We start from the raw sequence: 18,788 nt of genomic DNA, 5'->3' as shown, positions 1-18,788 counted from the left end.
TCCAACATTTTCCAGCCTGAAGTTCGTTCTCCTTTCGATTTTGATTAATCCATTTTCAGTTGCCATATGCAGCAGGTTAACATTTATACATGCAATTTACATTACAAATTATAATAGGTGAGGACTACTGAACTCAATCAATTACCTTTTTTGATGACTGTTTTAGTTAAAATGTATTGCCACAGAGAAAATATGCTAGGGGAAAACACAAGTCTGCTCTTCTATTATGAACGGCCAATTGGGGGGAAAAAACAAAGCAAAAGTGAACTTTGCTATCACTCCCTCCCTCTCCTCCTGCTCCAGTCTCTGTGTCAGCATCGGTATCTCACCGTCCTGTGCCTCTGTGGGAATCTGGGAGCTGTTGCTCTTGGAGCTGCTCTTGCTTCTCTTGCTGCTCTGTGAGTTGATGGAAGGGTTGGACTGCAATTTCTTGGTGTGTTTGGGTCCCGCCGAAGAAGATGAGGAGGTGGATGAGCCGCCTCTCGGTAGGGAGCCCAGCTTAGGATTCCTGACCCCGTTGGACTGGAGTACATGCGTGTGAGGTGTGTGCGTGTGATTCGGACAGTGCGTGTGAGGGGAGCGTGTGTGTGCGTGGTTCTTGGCTTCACTGCGTATCTGGCTGCTGGGCTGTGACCGACATGGCTGGGTGTGGTGGATGGGCGTGGATCTGGCTGCTGGTTGAGCTAGGGATTAACAAAAGTATATCCATTAACAGCAGGCTCACATAAACTTTATTTTAAATGAATATCATTTCAAATCAGTGCAGTTCAGTAAAGATCAGTGATGTTGCTGTACGTATGATTTTATGTGCTCAATCATTTGGCTGGACAACGAAACATTGATCTTCATTTCATACTTCTAACAAGGATCAAATCTAAAAACTTTAGAAAAAAAATATATAAAATTTTTACAGCATTTACACAAACGGGATGGAAATATTTATGTTATTTGTTGGTTGTGAGGAGTCTTTTGTGTGTAATGAACCTGTTCTGTGTGAAGCTTTGAGATTTGTCTTAATGTCTGGGCAGATGCGGTGTCATCGAGAGGGAGGCTTCGGGAAATTGAGTCCAATTACAGAGTCCACCCTAAAGGAAACTGCTCATGGGAAGCACTATGTATTTACTGAGTTGAACCCTGAACTTACTTGTCTAGACTCTTTCACAACTAGAAAGAAAGAATGAAGAGTTTGAGAGACAAAGAGAGGAGTGTGTCTCTAGGTAGAAACACCCCCAAAACTTCAGCATGTGATATTTTCTGCAAACATACTTTTGTTCCAAGATATACCGTACCTAAAACGCTCAAGCATTATTCACAAGTGTTAAATTTTGCTCAGTAATTTGTATATTTTACCACCAAGTGCTATGGAGTATTAACAATTCAGCTAGAAAGTATAGGGGCAGAAAAGCTCAGTTTCACTGCCAAAGCAAGCACACATACTCTGAAAATGAGATTATGGAAGCCTGTTTAAAAAAAAAAAAAATTTATGTTAGTATTTAATACGATTCTATAGATATAGCTCTACATTTCTTACTTACCTAAAACCATGTGCAGTGAAAAGGTGTGGTAAGAATGAATGCGGCAGAGAGTAAAAGACCAAAGAAAAATCTAACACACACACACACACACACACACACACACACACACACACGTCTGGTTTGCTATCCTCGTGGGGACATCCCATTGACATAATGCTTTCCCTAGCCCCTTACCCTAACCCTAACCATTAAAAATGAATGCCTAACCCTAACCCTTACCCTAAACCTAACCATAACCTAATTGTAACCCTGACAGTAAAACCACATTTTGAGTGTGAAAATTGCTTTCAACCCCGAGGGGACCTGGATTTTGGTCCCCACGGTGCAGAAAGTCCCCACCAGGATAGTAAAAGTCAGATTTTGGTCCCCACCAGGATAGTACGAACCCGTACACACACACACACACACACACACACACACACACACACACACACACACACACACACACACACACACACACACACACACACACACACACACACACACACAGAGTGATCTGTAACTATGAGACATGGCTGGAACATGGAAACTGTGTGTTCGATAAGCACTCAGAGACAGATAACCCAACTAGGCATGTTATGATTGGCTGGTGGCTGTGGTCACAAAACCAATCTGTGTTATTAAAGATTCTTTCATTCAGCGTTTTTATAACTTTGCTCCAGATGTTTGGCCGACTGCAGGGCCAGAGTATGTGAATATGTACGTGCACAAGTCTGTTGACATGATCGCATGTGCAGGGCCAGTATGAGGAAGCCATACTTTCTTCTCTAAAGTATGTCAAAAGTCTTCCATGTTATTCTCTCTTTTTTCCTCTCTTCCCTTTTGTGTGAGAAATTTGTACTGCCCTCTGTGTTCACCCTTTCTCCCTTTCACTCTCTGCGTATTGTCACTCACTTTTAGCCTTTTTGCACAATACTCTATTGTAACACTCTGACCCTAGCAGAATTTATGTTGGAAAGCGAAGAAGGGGGTTAGTCAAACTGTAGCGGTACTGTGCACAGTTTTTCACTTTCCTCTTTAGTTTCTGAGAAAATCATATGTCCTATGAGTTTGTGGTGCGTGAGTGTGCGTGTGCAAACAAAGTACATAGGTGGATTTGGCAGACGGGCAGGCAGAGAGAGGGACGTGGAGTGAGGACTGTCTCCAAACAGAGCTTGAGGTTAGGCTCATAGACACATACATGCATGCAAGAACACGTGTGAACACACACTCATGAACACACACAGAAAAAAAACAAGGTCTCTTTGTCTGTGATCAAGAAAGTTAGTTAGAAAGATGAAGTGAGAATAAAATAGGTCGCTGCTTGTACATTTTGGACCAGGAGGATGCATGGGTGTGACACATAAACACAATGATTCAGCTTTAGAGGGAGCTGGGAGCTGGTTAAAAATAACAGCAAATAAAGAGCCAAATGATTGCGGGATTAACATGATGAGACTGGGAAACCACAGCGTGTGCATGTATGGCACGTACACAGCCGCGTTGGCCACTGAGGGTCCTGCAACCTCTAGTATGATATGTGCATGTGCGGGTCTATCGGTGCCGAGTATGAGTCACCCTCGGATGAATGCAGCAGCACGCTGCCATTTACACACCCTCCACCTCTTCCTCCTCTCCTGGCGGTTCTCAGCTACCCTGTACTTACACACCTCCCTCCTAGAGCAGAGAGTTGCTCTCTCTCTACTTATCCTTTGCTGGAATGAGTCAACGGAGCGACTGTGAATTCTGTCTGTCTCTGTTCTAGCTGCTCTGTCCCACTGTGTCCTGTAAAACTATAACATTTCTCATCAAATTAAATACTTAACCCGAATACAGCCTTAACAACACGTGAAGAAAAGATGCATGCAGGATGAGCCTCCTGACTCCTAAATCTATATGCAAGCTTTTGTGCACTATTAAGCCAACGAGCTTAGCAGAGTAATCTAGATGTCGGAGTATTTTCTGATAACTGTGAACGTTAAACTTTATATTCTAAATGAAAACAGTAAATTTGGATTGCTTCAAGTTTTTCCCCAGTAAGCATCTATATGTATGCAGTTAATTATGAAAATTCAGAATGATGTGTACTGCATAACATACATGGAAACAGATCAGTTTCTCATCATCTGGGTCTGTGCATTTGGAAACGAAGTGCATGTAACGTCCCCCAGCTCCCATATTCCCTCCCTTCTGAGTTTTTTTTCCTTCATAGTTTGATTGTTTTAAAAAGCTGGCCAATAAGTGTGAAGTACTAAAACTGTGAGAATTGGAAAATGATAAGCGAGTGTTGTAAAGTGCTATTTAAAACAGTTTTCAATGAGACTTCCCCACATTTTTGGCTGCTATACAGAGCTGTAACCAGCATTACAGTGTTAATGAGGCTTGTTTAGTTGCACCCACTCACTATGGTGAAAAGTAATGTGAGAGCAGAGTTCAGTCAGAGGCACAAGACTGGTGACTCAACATGAGGTGTGTGCAGGATAAAAGTGTGACTCAGTTTTGGCCACAAGGTTCAAACTGCTGTCATTTTAAATAAAAAAATATTTGTTCTTAAGAATCTTGAAACTTATCATTTTATCCTTGTTTCCATGCAGTTTTAAAATATTGTCACTAAATTCACCCATAACTGGAATATACTGTACAAACCATTCTGAGGCGCTGTCCCTGTTACTATAAGTATGGTTGTTTAAATTAGTGTGGATAAGCCTGAAAACTTTGATGGATTTCTTATAGTGTTGTTGCTACTATTCATAAAATTAGATTTGAACACAGCATCACAGAAACCAAATTTCTGCAAGAGACAGATTTAAAGATTTCTTGCAGTTATGTTAAAAACAGTGTTGAAAAAACTATTCTGAAAATATACTTTTGCAAGCAACCAATTACTTCTTACTGTAAGTGCTAGCTAAGCTATCAAATGGAGGAGTCTAGTTTGCTTAACTTAGCTTCTTGCAATCATTTGAAAAACAAAGCATTCTATGAAATCATGTGAAAAACTAAGTACAGTCTTACTATTAGGAATATACGTAGAGATTAAGAGTGTAAGTAGCAACCGTGTGCTAAGTGATCATCTGCAAAAAGTGAGCGCCTCTATGAAAGTTTTGGCAGCTGTTGAAGTCAATGACAGTACAATTAGAAGAAGACTAAACAAGCTTGGTTTGTATTAAAAGGTTGTCAGGGTAAATCCTAATTTCTCTAAAAAGAACATTTCTGGAGATTGATGATTCAAGGGCAGAGAAAAACCAAAGTGAAAATGTTTGGCCATAATGCACAGCACCACATTTGGTGAAAACAAAACACAGCATATCAGTGTAATCACCTCACATTACCCGTCAAGCACGGTGGTGGAGGGGTTATGATTTGGGCTGTTCTGCAGCCATAGGATCCCCACATTTTGACTCATTGAGTTGACCATAAAATCGTCTGTTTATCAAAGTACTGTAGAGTCAAATGTGAGGTCAAATTTCAGAAAGCTAAAGCTTGGCTTAAATCAGGTCATGTAGCAGGACAATGATCCCAAGCACATCAACAAAACTACAGCAAAACGGCTGAAAAAGAAAAGAATCAAGGTGTTGCAATTGCCTAGTCAAAGTCCAGACTTAAACCCAAGAGAGCTGTGCATAAATGAATGCCCTGAAATCTCACTGAACTGTAGTAACATTATATAGAGTGTTCCAAAATTCCTCCACAACAATGTGAGACACTGGTAGTAGCACAGAAAATGATTACTTCAAGTTATTGCTGTTGGCGGTGGTTGTACAAGCTGCTGAATTATGGGGTGCATTTAATTTTTCACAAAACGCACACTGTGGCAACTAATTAAAACGCTCTACACCTCTAAGTATTTAGAAAAGCCAGCGCAAGATCAAAACAATCTCTCAAAAAGCTAAATGATTACAAGTTGACTTTGTGTCTGCACATATTTGCAGAAGCTTTTCTATACCACAAAGAACAACAACAAAGTCTGACTTGCAACTTGCCAAGTACAGTTCTATATTGCGTTTTTTGCACTGAAAGATGAAATATGACATTTGGAAACAAAAAAAGAACAAAATAACAACTCTGACATGCAGGAACTTTACTCATATAAAAAAACAACACTTTTTTTATATTGTTGCAACATTTGACTCATTTGTGTGTTTTTTAACAGACAACACGGTGTGCAAATAACAAATTCAAGAAGGAGGCTAGGTCTGAATTTGAAACCGAAGCCAGTCAACATGCAAGTATAACATAATACACAACAGCATTAATTACTTGACCTGAGTTACCAGCCAAACACTTTGTTGACACATGACCCCTGTGACATCTCATAACTGAATTGCCATCCTTCACCTTGTCACCATGCTATCTGACTGCCTGTAAACATAAAATATGTGTGTGCATATTTACAAATGACTAAAAAGAGATGGCAAAGAAAGGAGAAGGTGAAAGAGAATCTAGTCACGAAAACAGAGAGGGAAAACAGTTTGAGCCCAGTGACTGGTCTTTAATTAAAAGCAACGTCACAGCACTGTTAGATTTCCCGACAACAACACGTTGCACACTCCTCCCCTTTGATGACAAGATAATAACAAACAGCTCTGCTCAGTATTTCCCACAAACACACTCGCGCATGCATAAAAAAGGGTTGCCTTTTTTCTCATATACATTCATCTCACACAGTGAAGATGCTGCAAAATAATAAAGATAAGGAAATGGAAGTATGAGAAAGGTTTCTTCAATCCTGTCGCTGATTAGGCTACGCGTTTTATTGTTTCCAGTACCAATGAGTGTAAGCAGGAACAGCTGTGAACACGTGTGTCCTGCTGTGACCGTGACGTCAAAGACAGTGGTGTTTTCATGACATCACTGACTGAAGTGTGTGTCTGAGAGAGCTTGGGAACGTGTGTGTGTGTGTGTGTGTGTGTGTGTGTGTCTGTTCCACTTAAATCATAACACACTCAGATATGTCTGCAGATCTCTTGGCACTTTGTTCTCAGCCGGCTTGCCCAGGGCCAGACACACAATGAAACTGTGATGTCATCACCGGGAGACAGAACATACGAGCTGTGGATTTTTCTGTTTATGCTTCTGTTTCTTCACGCCGTCGCTCCCAAACACTCTGATGCACACGCACACATATACGCAGATGTCACACAGCCATGATCTCACCACAGACCTGAGTCACAGCTACTTTATGATGTCTACATGCTCATTATGAAGCCAGATACACAGATGATTGATTGACTGTTTGCAGACCATATTTAAACTGCGTTCATACTGATAGAGGCCCTCAGACGTATAATTATACAGACAAGCAGACATAAGCTGTCAGTATTCACCTGAGTGAGGGATAAAGTTTAGAAACTAGTATTGTTTCCTTTGTGGTCATTGTGTGATTGTGTAAGTTTTAAAAGGAGAAAGCTATGGATGAAGGCAATGAGGACTGGAGTCCATGGAAGCAGATTTTATTTAAGCCCACTATAGTTACATAACTCACTCTGTGCAGCATATGGAGCTGGTGGGTTTCACGGTTTTTACTGGCAAATAAAGCAGAAGGAAAGAGACAGGGAAAGGCAGACAAACTTCTAAGGCTTCCAGTTCAGGGCTGAAAATAGACGCACACAGCAGACAGGACAGGTAGAGGCAAAAAATAGTCCAAGACAGCAGACATTCACACACCTACTCAGTTCAAAACACACTCTGTTAACCTACTTATAGGTTTCCTGCCTGAAATCTGAAATACTCTTTATATAGTTAGACTAGTAGGATGAGACAGCATTGTGTGTTCGTGTTTGTCACAGATATGGTATTCCAGGAAATGCGCTCAGAGTTTTCTGACTATGCTCAACCCCCACCTTCTCACCCCCGAATTCCTCCTTTCATTCATCACGCTTTAACTCATCACCATTCTTTTCTTTAGACAAATTGAGACTCATGCTTTTTAGGTAAGTTTGGGAGTCTTTTTACTGTGAAATTTGACCTAATAATATATAACATATTAGAAATAGTTTAGAAGTTCAGCCGAGAATGTTGTAATTTCAAAACAGAGTAAAGGCAATCAAAATAAATGCCATTTGGTAATGACACAGCAAAATTGTGCAATCTTTGGCTTTGACACAGAGAGTTTGAGCTACTGCACAGCATGGAAAGTAAAAGCAGCTCCTTTGTGCAGACAGAAAATCACTAGACTAGTAATAGGAGGGAGGAAAATGGGTTTTGGTGCGAACTGTGCGACTTTGATAAAGAATTGTTAGGTGTTGTGCTACTAGTCACCAGCAAATCAGCAAATTGATACTGAGGGCTGTGCATACACACCCAGTGTAGAATGTGATGACTGGACAGCTGGAGATGTTAGGAAGTAGTTTAGACTTGAAGGGCGTAAATAAAGCAAACACAATAACCTCTCCTCTTGCAATTTTCTTTCTTCAGTGCTACTGCCAAATAGCTATTTTATTTTACAGCAGTAAAAATGTTACTGGCATCAGTAGACCTGTTTCACGGGTCGAATTAAATAGCAGCATCGAAGACATTAAAACTGAAATCTGGATTTGAGTTGCAGCAATAATAAAACAGACAAATAAATCACACTGACTTTTTTGAAAATGATTCAAATCTACCATAATCCCAAACAGTATGTTGTGTTGTTAAATCTATTTTCCTGGATGAGAACTGATATAGGAATATGAGAATATTTATTTTGTTTAATATTTCAATTTTATGTACCCTCCAACTTAAATCCTGTCCCACAAGCCTAAACTAAAGACAATGAGGATGACAGCTCGAGCAAGCAAATGGATAAATGGTGGAAGAATGCCCGATGTGAATTTGTCTCTAATTGCCACATTTCATTAACTTTGCATGCAGTTGCACCTACTCTTAAATTTGTGTTTGTTGACCAAGTTATAAATCCAAAGAAGCCAAAACACTGGCTTCTTTTAATCTCATCCAAGTACGCTTAACTCAGACAGGCTCAGGTGACTCTCATTCCAAAACCTAAGTGTGATTCATGAAGAAATGTGACCTGTAGCACAGTGAGACTGGTTATGTTTCCTCGAAATACAACAAAAGAGATGAGTCATTGCCAGGATCATTTTGATGCCTTGGGCGAGATTAGGATAGTTGTTAAAGAAGGGTCTTTGCATGCCATCTTGCATTTGTTGTCTCTCTCAAACCAGCATAGCAAGCAGCATGATATTGCCTGATCATTCCCTATCATTGTGTGTATCATGCACACACACCACAACAATCATTGCAAGCAACTTTAAGCTATTAGTGCAGACTATTGCGACAAGACAAATAAAAAAAGAAAAGAAAAAGAAATTTAAATCAATCCACCAGCTTAGAATTTAAGTGAAAAGTGAAGAGATGCATTAAGTTGGGGGGGAAAAAAGAAATTTGTATGACACTGAGGTGGTAACAAAACATACTCCGCAGCATTACCTTTTAATTTTGTGTATATATATATCTAGCTTGTTGTGTACTATAGTAATATATGTGCTTTTGTAATGTATTTGAATTGCTGCTAGAACAGTGTAATTTCCAATATCCACCTTCACTATATAATGATCTCTATGCCATGGGCCTACTCTGTGCACCATGGATGAGTTTAGTGGGGTGAGGCAACAAATAAGCTGTACCTATAGAGGGGATATGAAAGATTAAGTCAGCTTCTGCTACCAAAAAGTTGGGCTGATGCAGATGTACTTGCCCTCTTTCTAATGGCCAGTAGCAGGAGTCTCTTCTGTTTGGAAGAAGAAGTCTTACTGCATAGATGTCTTTGAGAAAATTAGTTTGCTGCTAACTTGATTTATGACCTCTGTAAACACTTTCTTGAAACGTTTATTGTGTTTAACATCATCTGTAACATAACATGATTTTCATTTTGTTTATTATAATCCCCTTTTGAGCAAACCAGATGCAGGGCTTATTCGTAATGCAGTGTAGCTACATTACGATTCACAAGATGCTACTAAACATGTGGATTTGACCATGTGGATCAGTCAAATTCCCTCCTTGCTTTTTAGGCCTTTAAAAAAACCCAAAGATGGTGATAGCTGGGGCTACAGAGCAGGTGATTACAGAATTACATGAAATCTAAGTCATTTGACTCATCTTGTTTTGACTAACTCAAAGTTGAATATTAATAATAATAAAAACCTAAAAAGAAGAAGAAGAAAAACTAGCTTAAGAAAAGTTGCTGTCATGCCACTATTTTTACTATGGTGATATTTAACAAACCTGGGGAAGGATTAAAATGTAGGAAAGTGAAAGAAAGGAGTAAAAGGTGTTTCATTTTGAGTGTTCAGACTTGGGTGCACACTTGGTTGTATTGGGAAAAAAAAAAATCAGAAAGCTAACCTACTTAGCTGACAGATGTGGATGTAGATATTTCTGTCTGCGTGTATGATTACCTGACCTATTTCTTGAGGGTGTGCAAATGTGTTTGTTAAAGGTCAGGACAATGTGACTCATCAAACCAGTGATCAGTAATGGAAAAAAAGTCTCACTGGTCTCTCAAGTGTGCGAGTGTGTCCCGATGTGTGAATGTGTATGCATGTGTGTTTGTGAGTGAGGGTGCTTTACTCACATGTGATACTCTTGTAAGGTGCTGTAAGCGCCAAATCTGGATGGCTGGTGCCGGAGCTGCAGTTGTCGCCATCATCGCCTAGCAACCGTTCCGGGGTGCCATTTAACCTCAATATGAGGGGCTCAGTGTAGGTGTGGGCCACATCTGCAAAACACACAGGTACACAGACACACACATGAACAAGTTAAAGAAAACATCTAAAAACAGATCTTAGTGTTTTATATTTACTGTATGTTATGTGCTGAGTAGCTGGGTGGACTTTTATGAATGTATGAATGTTTATCCTTAAATAGATTCCCAGTTTTGTTTCCTATTATCAAAAATAACCAGCAAGCTGTTTCCCCACTTGTGGTAAACTTGCCTACTCTGTTGTCATTTCCCATCCACCAGCACCTAATTAATTTTAACAGAGTAGTTCTGCTGACTTCAACAAAGCAAAAGATTTTGTCTATGTGTTGGTGTGTGCTCTCTCTGTCCTAAACTTGCATCTGGAAGTAGTTAAATCCAAACCCTTGTGACTGTTTAGGGGTCCATGTGTATGCTTGTGAAACCTGAAATCTTTGTGGGTCTATATGTGTGTGCATGTCTCTTTTTGCAAGCCAGTGTCTGCTGAATACATAAGAGTGCATGCACACAATATATATGCAGTAAATACATGTCTGGGTGTTTTATGTGTTCAAAGGTACCATGCAGTCCTCTAATGAAGCTGTTGTTATACAAACACACACATGCACTTATATGCACACCACACACACACACAAAACACAGAGGCCTTCAAAGCGAGGCAGGCCTCTGAGAGGTGAAGACTCATTCCTGGGCAAATGGGAGCCAGCTGGGCTTGATAAACACACACATACACGTACACACATACAAACCAAACCACGTCCTGTGCATGGACTCAACACTTCCCGGCTCTGTTTATTTACTCTATCCACTCTCCCTCACTCCTCTATCTGTCCTCTCTTTCCTGTCCCCAGCCTCTCGGGTTCACATTCCCTTTTGACGCAGATACATTCCTGTGCATTTCTGGCATAATTCTATAGATCCATTCCCATTTTGATGGCTGAACTTTTATACAGTCTGTCCAGTAAAGACCGTATAAATGTAATATTCAAATAAATAAGCAAGCCACAGGCGTTAAGAAAACAGAGTAATTATACTAAACAAGAAAGACAACCTAAACAAACAAAAAAAATTTTTTTAGTAAGAGGTGTGTAATTTTTTTAGAGTATACATAGATGGTCATGAGATAGGTTTTTCCAATATATGCTGCAATTTACTGATAGCTGTGCAGTAGGACTAGAAGGAGAGAAGATATAGTTATCAAGGTGAAGTCATAAACAGCAGCAAGCAAATCATTGGGTGATTTAGCTAAATGAAAAAAATCAAAATACAAATCAATGCACATGACAGTAAATGTAATTACTAAACTAAGAAGCAATGACATTTGTATTTCTTAAGATGTCATTTCTAGTAACATGCATGATTAAAATTAGGTCTAGGCTATGTTCTGATACTGTTAGCTGTTCCACCTAAACATATGAAAACAACATGATGGGATTTCACAACTTGAATAAATATGTTTATTCATTTGAAAAAAATGTTGTAGAGTTGCACAATAATTGCATTTTAATGACAATCTTAAGGTCAAATGTCTTTTGGTTTTCACACACACACTAATTTGTCTTTCAGTCCTATTATTTATTACTGTTAACACAGTTTTTGGGGTTCTGCATTTTCGGTCAGATCAAATATCAGACTTATTTTTCTTAAATACTTTTGAAAAATTTTATATAAAAGAAAAATCTTCTTCAATAATCATTCTAATCACACGTTTAAAGCTACTAAACTTTGAAATATATAAATTGCAATATTAACTACAGACATCTATATAGCTTGATCACTGTGAGCACTGCTATGTCTGTCACATCTGACAAAAATAAAACTAAGTCCATATAATTTACACGACGAAAAAGAGCCCGTCAAAAGTATTATGATTTATTTTATGTTAGAATTTCATTTTATTTATTTATTTATTTTTTTTTTACATTGATCTGTTGGTGATTAGTCTTTTGGAAATGTTGCAATGGCAAACCTATTGATCAGCCACAACTTTAAAACCACGAAATGTCCTGTGGTGTCTGGCACTTTCAGGACATTGGCAGCAGATCCTTTGGATCCTGTGGGTTGTGGGGTGTGGCCTCAGCGGCCTGTTCTGCAACCCGTGGTTCTTGATGGGACTGGGATCTGGGGAATGTCAGTGTTTGGGCTCTCTGTTGTGTTCCTCGCTCATTCCTATGTAGTTTTTAGACGCTTTGCCCTGAGGCCATTGGGCTCTTTAGCATGCAGCATGAAAATATGTTACTTGAGCTAACCTTGATGAAAAGGCCTAGTGTTTTAAGCCTTGGGTGATTTGCTTGCAAAGGTTTGCGTGTGTTTGTATACCTGTGCATATGTATATATTTGTGTCTCTCAAGGGCGTTTTGTATGTGTGGGTATTTTAGTGTGGGAGACCATGTGAACAGGAGCTGAGGAGACGGGAAATACTTCCTGCTTTTCTCTTCTATTTGATAGCGGTACACAAAACTCACACCCATACAACTTACAAACACACATAAAACACTTACCGTACACTCCAATCATACCTTCCTGCATCTCGCACTCACTCTCATCACACATACATTTATCTCTGCCATGTGGAAGCGATTATTCTAAGACCCATATTTTATCCATTAGACTCAATCAGTCTGCTCAGATATGAAAACCACTAGTTAGAACAGCTGTCCTACAAATGTCTGATTTAGAGGTAACTGTGTGTTGTAGTCGACATGTATCACTGGCAAGCAGTACATGTCTACGTACTCTACGTGCAATAACCCACCTTTATATATTTATCAAATACCTTAAATAACACTCAGTGCTGAAAGTAGAAGCAAATAAAAAAAAAAAGTGTAACTTCAGGAGGCTAATCATAAAGTCATTGAACATTGTGTTTTATATTCCTATAATCAATGATAACGCTATCACTTAAAATTGCCAGTAACATATAATCATCTATTGTTCTACACAACTGGTATCAATTTTATAAAATGTTTGAGAATGGATTGTAAAAAAATAATACGACACCACATGCTGGTAGGCAACAACTGAGTCTGATAACTTTAGACAGCTGGCAAGTTTTTAAAAATATTGAGATCAGTATTATAGTTTATTTTTAAAAAATGGCATTTATCAGTTCAAGTCATTGTGTTTCTCGTTTTTTCTCATTCTTTGGAAATTGCTTTTGGGGCCAATTACCACAGTCACACAAAGCACAGAAAAAAACCCTTCTGAAAACTAAAAGTCAGTCTTATTTGAGTCCCCAGTAAGAATCCAATTGAAATACAGAATTTGCTAAAGCCAAAACAACTTTGCAGCAAAAGTCTACAGAATACCGCAGACACTGTTGGAAAAACCCCATAATGGCTTAAAAAAAAAAAAAAAAAAACCCAAAAAAACAAACAAACAAACAAAAAAAACCCAAACAATAAAAGTGCATCGTGAGTTGCAGATGGGGCACACACAAACAGTGTGAATATGAAACTATGGTTAATAAATATAATTTTTTGAAAAATAAATAAAGAGTTTGCTGATGCTGTCTTTCAAACTTTTATCAAAATAAATTCCAATCGTTATTGTTAATGATCGACTTTAAAACAATATCGGGTTTGAACTCTTTGCAGTTTCTGAAGCAGGGCACGTCAGAAAAAGGGAGCACCCCAAGCGGTAAGTAACACTGGTAGCTGTTTGATCATATGATCTTATGTACTCTTGAATCCTTCAATACAGTTTGTCTTTGTTTGTTGACTGTGGGGTAGCAAGGGTTAAAAGTGTATGGGACTTTTGCCTTAGCTAGTCAAAGCGTTCCCTTTGTAAATGTTCGAACCCACGATTGTTGGATCGAAACACATTCCCACAAACCCTCAGTGCCATCCAAGCAGGCCATCAACCAATTTTGCGTTGGCATAAGGATCAAAACACCTAACCGCTCGACCTCAGAGCCAGTTCTGAGAACCGTGAAAGATGAGCCTCTAATTAAAATCAGACCAGACCAATCAAGAGCCGGTGAGGAGATACGACTATGTGTTTACACTTGTGGTTATTTGTTTGTGAACGCTTGACTATATACCTGTGTATATTTCTGTATTTGCAAGTTCATGTGGGTTTGTAGTTTGGTATATGTACACGTGTCGGTGGCCCTGAAGGGGCGATTCAGAGGAATTTTAGTCTCCTTGTAAACAAACAGTTAACCATTAAACCAAAAACATATGGATCCCATAGGGTAATGATTAGCATAAACACAACACACACAGACACTATTTACATGAACTTGAAAATGATGTGACATATCCTGAATTACCTGAAGGGAAGAATTTCCTGCTGTTCCTCCTGGGGATGGAGTGTGTTGGTTTATAGAGAACAGAGGGCTGAGCTGAGTTTACCTGCTTCCTTTCAAACTATCGCAACACCGTTTCTACAGCTCCACTATGACATCTTTAAAAACGCTAATGTCTAATGTGTATGCAAAAGGAGGTCTCTTAGGTTTATACATCCCTGTGGCAAAGACAGTGTGCCTGGAATGTTTTCAGACACTTTCAAGGTTTCCATGTTATGCTATATTCCAGACGCCTTTTTAAAATGGATTACATTCATTTATTCATCCATGTAAACCCACAAAGACAAAACAAGAACAAATTTGAAATGTTTTGTTAATTCATTTTCAGCAAAAGACCGAAATCGTTGATAAACACCTGGTGTATCCTACCATAATCAATTGTCTTTGAGATGCTTCTACAACTTGACTTGAATCCAGTGCTTAATTAAAATAATCCACACACACACACACACACACACACACACACACACACACACACACACACACACACACACACACACACAGCTATGAGTATTAGGGCTCACTGTTGATGGTGTGTCAGAGTGAAAACCAAGCCATGAGGTTAAAAAATGAGAACCACCAACAGGATGAGTTTAACAGTCTTCTATAATCTGACCAAAGTGAGTTACTGGGGATGGGCAGCCTTGGTAAGGCAGGCTCAAACAAACACTGTGGTCTTTTTCTGGAGTTGGCAGAACCTTAGAGAAGAACACGGCGCAGTACTCCAACAGCAAAGGCCTGACAGAAGCGGTTACTCACTAGCAGGCACATGACAGCATGCTGGGAGTTTGACATTTTAACCACATTTAGACCAAGAACTCTGGTCTGATGAGACATAAATTAAACCATGCCACAAAAAGATACTTGGCATCACTTCATTAATACCATCTGCACAGTAAAATGTGGTGATTGCAGTATCAGGAACTGGGAGGTTAATACAGATAGAGAAAAAATCCTGAGTTGAAAACCTTTTCGAGTGTGGTCATGACTCCAGGAGCGGAGCTATTTCTCTAGCAGCTCCATTCCCACAGGGGCAGATACAGGAAATCTTTCATACCTTATGTAACAACTCTCTACAATGCAACGAAGGTTATCTTATTTTGTATCAGACTGAGGCAAAAGCTACTTTTCAACAAGACAAAGACCTGAAGCATGCTACTAGAAAACATATGAGCGACTCTGCAAAAGGCCTAGAGTGTCCTAACCTGGCCACTGTAGAGTATCTAAGAAGAGACCTAAAAAAGGGTGTGGGCAAGCGTTCTCTATCTAAACATTAAGGAGCCTTGAAAAGAAAGAAGTAGCAGCAAGCTTAAAGGATAATGCCAAAGAAGACTCAAGGCTGTAATAGCTACCAATGGTGCAATAAGTATAGGTCAAGGGTCTTAAAATTGTGTGAATGGTATAAGTTAGTCTCTTAGTTTTAGTACATGAATTACATATTCTAAATGTTTTGTCATAGTAAAGTACTGTGAGTGCAACTCAGAAAATAAATGAAAAGAGTCAAGTTTAGGATGAGTGTGCAGCATGAAATATTGAAGTCTTAAATGGATGCAAAAACTTTCTGTGAAAGCTTTATTTAAACTTTTGTACATTTACTGACAGAAATAAACAAACGTGTGCTGAAATAAAACAAAACCTTCACTGTGTGATGACAGCTAAAACTGTAAAAACTAAAGCTGTTTAATAAAGTCAAAATATCCCCACCATGTGACTTTTTTCACTATTTTTTGCACTAATTTTCAAATCAAATCAAATCAAATCACATCACTTTTATTGTCACATCACATGTGCAGGTACACTGGTACAGTACAGTACTTTAGTAATTTTCCTTCTTTTATAGAAATATTATTTGGATGTTTTTAAATATTTGAATTTGTGTTCATAAAACAAAAAAATACATTTGTAAATGACAACCTTTTTAATATTTTGTGACAATATTGACACAAATGAGTGTTGCAGTTGTGTTCCTGTGTTCATACAGCATTTTAAAACACTTCATTCAGGCCCACTAGCAGAGAAAATAGCAAAGAAGAAGATGTGCCGAAGAGCAGCCGAGCAGTTATCTGAGCAGCAGTAATGACTGGAACTGATTGAAAACACACACACACGCTATCAGTGGGGTGCTGACCAAGATGGAGTAAAATACAAAGACAAGAACACAGATCTACAGTATAGGTGAATTGTTGTAGTCTTAATCACTCTCCCTCAGTAAATACACACACACACACGCACGCACGCACGCACGCACACACGCGCACACACGCACACACGCACACACACACACTAATAGGAAAGAAGAAGCAATGTTTAAACTGCAATCCTAGCCAATGGGAAAATCCCACACCAAAAAACTGACACTGACATACGCATACACTCACAGAGTGCTGCATCGGAATAAGTCGAAAATCAGAGATTATGCTTGCTGTGAGAGAATGGAGTAGTGTAAGCTCATTAAAGACAAAAAATGTCTGCTGCTGAACAGGCTTAAGGGGAATTTAATTGTGCCACTCTGTCTGTAGGATTCTTCTGGTTCGTGGGAAAATACTGGCTCTTTGCTAACAGATGCTAGACGGCTGTGTCTGTTAGCAAAGCAGCTAACAGAACTCTATTTGTATTAGAATGTAAACACACCTGATGTAAAACAAGGACACTCACTGTGCTTTAGTCTTAGTATCATGAACAGAGTAATGTATCTAAAATTCACTAAGATTTGACATTAGAAAAACATTGTTTAAAACACTTTTTATTTTGATTTTTTTAGTTTTTAGGTCTTTATAATAGTGTACAGTAACACTTTCCTCTTATTGCTTTCATATATTTACTGTAACTGTATTTATTACAGAGGTACTGATCGATCAGCCAGATATCGAAACTGGACGATTTTGAGCATTATGAGCCTTGAATGGTGACCACCCTGTCAGCTTCACGTCAGATTATGAGAGAGTTACCGGTCAAGTCAGATGCAGCAGCATGAGCCAACAGTCGCACAGACACTCACAGGCATACGCTAACATGTTGTTAGCATGGAAACTCCTCACTGTAAGTGAAGACTCAAAGTTTGCCAATTAAAAATGTTGGGGACTGTTGGGGGACCATCGTGGAAATGTTTGAAACAAAAATCTTAATCAGACATTTAAATTACTTTCACCCCGCTGATCATGGACATTTTGAAGAACCTAAAGCTAAAGCTATCCAAATCTCAGAGCTAGCCTTAAGCCAGCAGCCTCGGTATGAGCAAAGGACCAAAGTAGTTACAAGGAAAATGTAACTACTTTGGTCCTTTGACCAAACTTATGAACACACTGGAAAATGATGGGAGTAACTGAGATTTGTTTTGTTATATACATCAGGTAAAGATTGGTGTATAGCAGCTAATTTTCAGTTAATTATTTCTACTTCAGCTGTTCCAAGTGAGACTTACTGCAGCTGTAACTTACCACAATTTGGGGGAAATTGCAAAGTTTGATAATTTCTTTTATTATGAAAACAATATTTTGCATTGAAGAAATTTTTATTTTTGTTTGTATGTGTTGACAGGTAAAAGTTCGTAGGAAAAAAATCTGAATTGGCAAAAATCTGTATCATCTTAGTAGAGGTCCAATTGGAGGGGGAGAGGGAGAAACACGAGGAAAGGGGAGTTGAGACAACAGGCATTTTATAAAATCCAACAAAATCCCTGTTTTGGAGCTGTCATTTCAAAGTGATGTCATTAAATATGACATCTGGCACAGCTGCATTAGAAATTGCTTTGTTACAGCCCAACTACTTCGACATTTTATGATCCCAGATGCCATACAAGCATAGCAGTCTTCATGAGAACTTTTAAAATTTAAGGCTACTTTTAGTTCACACCACTGTGCAATGTGACAGCTTACTACAATACGATTTTTTTTTTAAAACTAACACACAAACAAACAGAGAAGGTAAGAAAGTTACAAAGCCAATCGCCTTAAATAAAGATAGAACATTTCTGTAGATCTTTTTTTTGTCACGTGTAAGCAGGAGTCATGTGTTTTTACCCATGACTCTTTCTTGGATAATGGGTAATAACACACAAAGAATATACCTGTGTATCCTTGATTTTCAGTTGCCTGACAAGTCATCTCTCCTCCAGATGCATTTTAACAAGTGAGACGTCCTTCAGCACAGAGTTCATGATGGAGGCAAATAAAGAAATGTGAAAAGACCTGAGAGAGGAATGGTGATAACTGAGGACACTGTATGCTCACTGTGTGGTAGTGACTTTTCAATCACGGAGGAGACCTGA

General features: G+C 38.9%; 1 protein-coding gene across 1 annotated transcript in view; it reads right to left on the bottom strand.

Moving 5' to 3' along the window:
• mdfi (MyoD family inhibitor) overlaps positions 1-18,788 on the bottom strand; it is a 30,595-nt gene that overhangs the window by 4,633 nt on the left and 7,174 nt on the right. Inside the window, exons 3-4 of the mRNA XM_063473106.1 lie at positions 10,087-10,230; positions 330-683 (exon numbers count right to left, since the gene is read on the bottom strand). Of these exons, the coding sequence (XP_063329176.1) occupies positions 330-683; positions 10,087-10,230 (498 nt within the window). The remainder of the gene's footprint in view (positions 1-329; positions 684-10,086; positions 10,231-18,788) is intronic.

This window comes from Pelmatolapia mariae, linkage group LG5 (assembly GCF_036321145.2).
Source record: "Pelmatolapia mariae isolate MD_Pm_ZW linkage group LG5, Pm_UMD_F_2, whole genome shotgun sequence".
Lineage (NCBI taxonomy): Eukaryota > Metazoa > Chordata > Actinopteri > Cichliformes > Cichlidae > Pelmatolapia > Pelmatolapia mariae.
This window is presented reverse-complemented; position numbering and strand designations above follow the sequence as displayed.